The 2,456-nt window shown below is 56.4% G+C and overlaps 1 protein-coding gene across 1 annotated transcript in view; it reads left to right on the forward strand.

The window, feature by feature from the left end:
• KSR2 (kinase suppressor of ras 2) overlaps positions 1 to 2,456 on the forward strand; it is a gene marked incomplete at its 5' end in the record, with an annotated part of 60,526 nt that overhangs the window by 13,225 nt on the left and 44,845 nt on the right. The window contains one exon of the mRNA XM_057377449.1: positions 1,528 to 1,709. Within this exon, the coding sequence (XP_057233432.1) occupies positions 1,528 to 1,709 (182 nt within the window). The remainder of the gene's footprint in view (positions 1 to 1,527; positions 1,710 to 2,456) is intronic.

Consider the following 2,456-nt stretch of genomic DNA (forward strand, 5'->3'; position numbering starts at 1 on the left):
AGGCCAGGCTGGACATTGGGGCTGGGAGCAGCCTGGGACAGTGGAAGGTGTCCCTGCCCATGTCCCTTTGCTGAGCTGTAATCTCCCTTCCTGCCCACCCCATTCCACAATCCCATGGCCCCTGTGGGGCTGACCCCAGGGAGCTCCAAGCCAGCAATGGAATCATCAACCTGGAATCATCGGCCCCATCCCGAGCCCAGCGCACCCACAGAGGTCCTTGCAGCCACCCTAAACAGCTGCAACTCTTCCTGTTCGAGGAAATAATTAACTTATTAGGGGATGGTTTAATTTGCTTCGTTAATGAGGCCATTTCCCATCGCCTGGCAGGGCCAGATGCCCCTGGGCACCGCTGGGAGATGCTGAGCTCCAGCCTCCCCACCCTCCCAGGGAACAATTCCTTCCCAATATCCCATCCATCCCTGCCCTCTGGCACTGGGAAGCCATTCCCTGTGTCCTGTCCCTCCATCCCTTGTCCCCAGTCCCTCTCCAGCTCTCCTGGAGCCCCTTTAGRCCCYRMAAGGGGCTCTGAGCTCTCCCTGGATCCTTCTCCTCTCCAGGTGAGCACCCCCAGCTCTCCCAGCCTGGCTCCAGAGCAGMGGGGCTCCAGCCCTGGAGCAGCTCCGTGGCCTCCTCTGGACTCCTCCAGCAGCTCCAGGTCTGTCCTGTCCTGGACAGAGCTGGACACAGCATTCCAGTGGGGATGGACAGATTGTGGATGGAGCATTCCAGGAGTCTTTGCTGACCGTGAGCTCTCGCACTGCCAGGATGTTCTGGAAGGATCCCTGTCCCAAATCCTGCAGATCTCCAGCGGGCTGGGCTGTGTTTCCCAGGTTTACCTCGGAGCAGGCAGATGCTGTTCCCTCCCCGCCTCGCTCTGTGGCAGCCGGGATGGGAGCAGAGCAGCTCTGTGGTGCCAGGATCCTGCAGCCCGGCCCATCTGAGCTCTCACTGTCCCTCTCTGCTCCAAATCCTTCCGGTCTGGTGCTGCTTTGGGATCGTGAGCCAGCAGAGCRATGGCTGGTCCTCGTCCCATTATGGAAAAATGGGCTGAGGAGGGAGAGGCGAGCGATTTATCCCTCCYGATCCGCAGAATTTAATTTCTGAGGAACTTTTCCCACTTTTGGGCTGTCCACACCACAATCCTGTGCCTTGACAAGCTGATTCCTGGGATTCTTTTGGGTTCCTCCCATTCTCCACTGCAGCCCAGCCTCTGCTCAGGCCCTAAATTTGATGTGGTGACATTAAACGTGGCCATTCAGGGGATGTGGCGAGGCCAGCAAGGCTGGGGGTGGCGAGTTTTTGGACCAGCCAACTTTTCTCACCCAGGTTCTCGAGAGGAGAAGCTCTGGAATGTTCCTTAATGAAAATTGCCTTTGTTTGACAGTGGGAAGGATTGGGAATTCTCACAGGGAAATGAGATTAATTATCACACAATGCAGCAAATCCCCCACCCTACAGACACCACCAGCCCATCCCCACGTCCTTTCCCTTCACTTTTCCCTCCTTTTTCCCTCTTTTCCTTCCCAGAGTGAAGAAGAAGAACAAGCCCCTGAACCTCAAGATCCACAACAGCGTGGGGAGCTGYGAGAACATCCCAGCACAGCGCTCTCCACTCCTGTCCGAGCGCTCCCTGCGCTCCTTCTTCGTGGGGTACCCGCCCTTCCTGCCCTCCACCCCGCCCGTCCACACCGACGCCACCTTCTCGGCCAGTAAGTGYCCACGGGTCCCTCTTCCAAGGGTGGCACCTGGGAATCTCGGAATTTATGGTCTTGAAGAGCACTGAGGGCTGAGGGGTGAGCATATTCCTTGTGGGTGTGCCTGGTGTTGGTGTTTGGAGATCTGTGGGTGCTTCTGGGCAAAGAAAACCCCCAAAACTTGAATTTTCTGTCGTTTGGGAAAGCTGCAAGGTTTCTCTGCTGCCAGGCGTTGGTGGCACTGTCTGGATGTCACCTGAAAGTGGCTTTTCCAAGGGTTCCTTGGTTTCACCTTGGTGTTTGAACCTCTCCCATTTGCTGTTTGGAGCCGATGTGGAATTTTGGGAAGCCATTCCTGGCACAAACGCCAGGGAGCTGATCCCAGCAGTCAGCCCTGAGCCCTCACACTCTTCCAGGAGATGCTGGTGGTGGCACTCACGGGGTGGGTTTGGCTCCAGGAGCTCACCCAGGTCTGAGAGAAACAGCCTGACCCTCATTTCCCGGTCCCAGATCGGTGCTGGGGTTAATCCCACARCGATTGAAGCTTTTCCAAGCCAGATGTGGCTCTTGTCTCAAGAACTTTCCTGGAAACACATGGCAGCTTCTGGGAGTCATTCCCAGCCAAATTGAGCTCCCCTTGCCTCTCGTTCCTCAGCCAAAAACTTCCTCCAGCTCCAAATCCAGGCTGGGTTTCTGTCACCTTCGCTTCCCTGGATTTTCCCCTTGTTTCCTTTCCCAAAGCATCATCTTCCTGGCTTGTTT

This window comes from Malurus melanocephalus, unplaced genomic scaffold (assembly GCF_030028575.1).
Source record: "Malurus melanocephalus ecotype Western Australia unplaced genomic scaffold, MMel_1.1 scaffold_316, whole genome shotgun sequence".
Classification (NCBI taxonomy): domain Eukaryota; kingdom Metazoa; phylum Chordata; class Aves; order Passeriformes; family Maluridae; genus Malurus; species Malurus melanocephalus.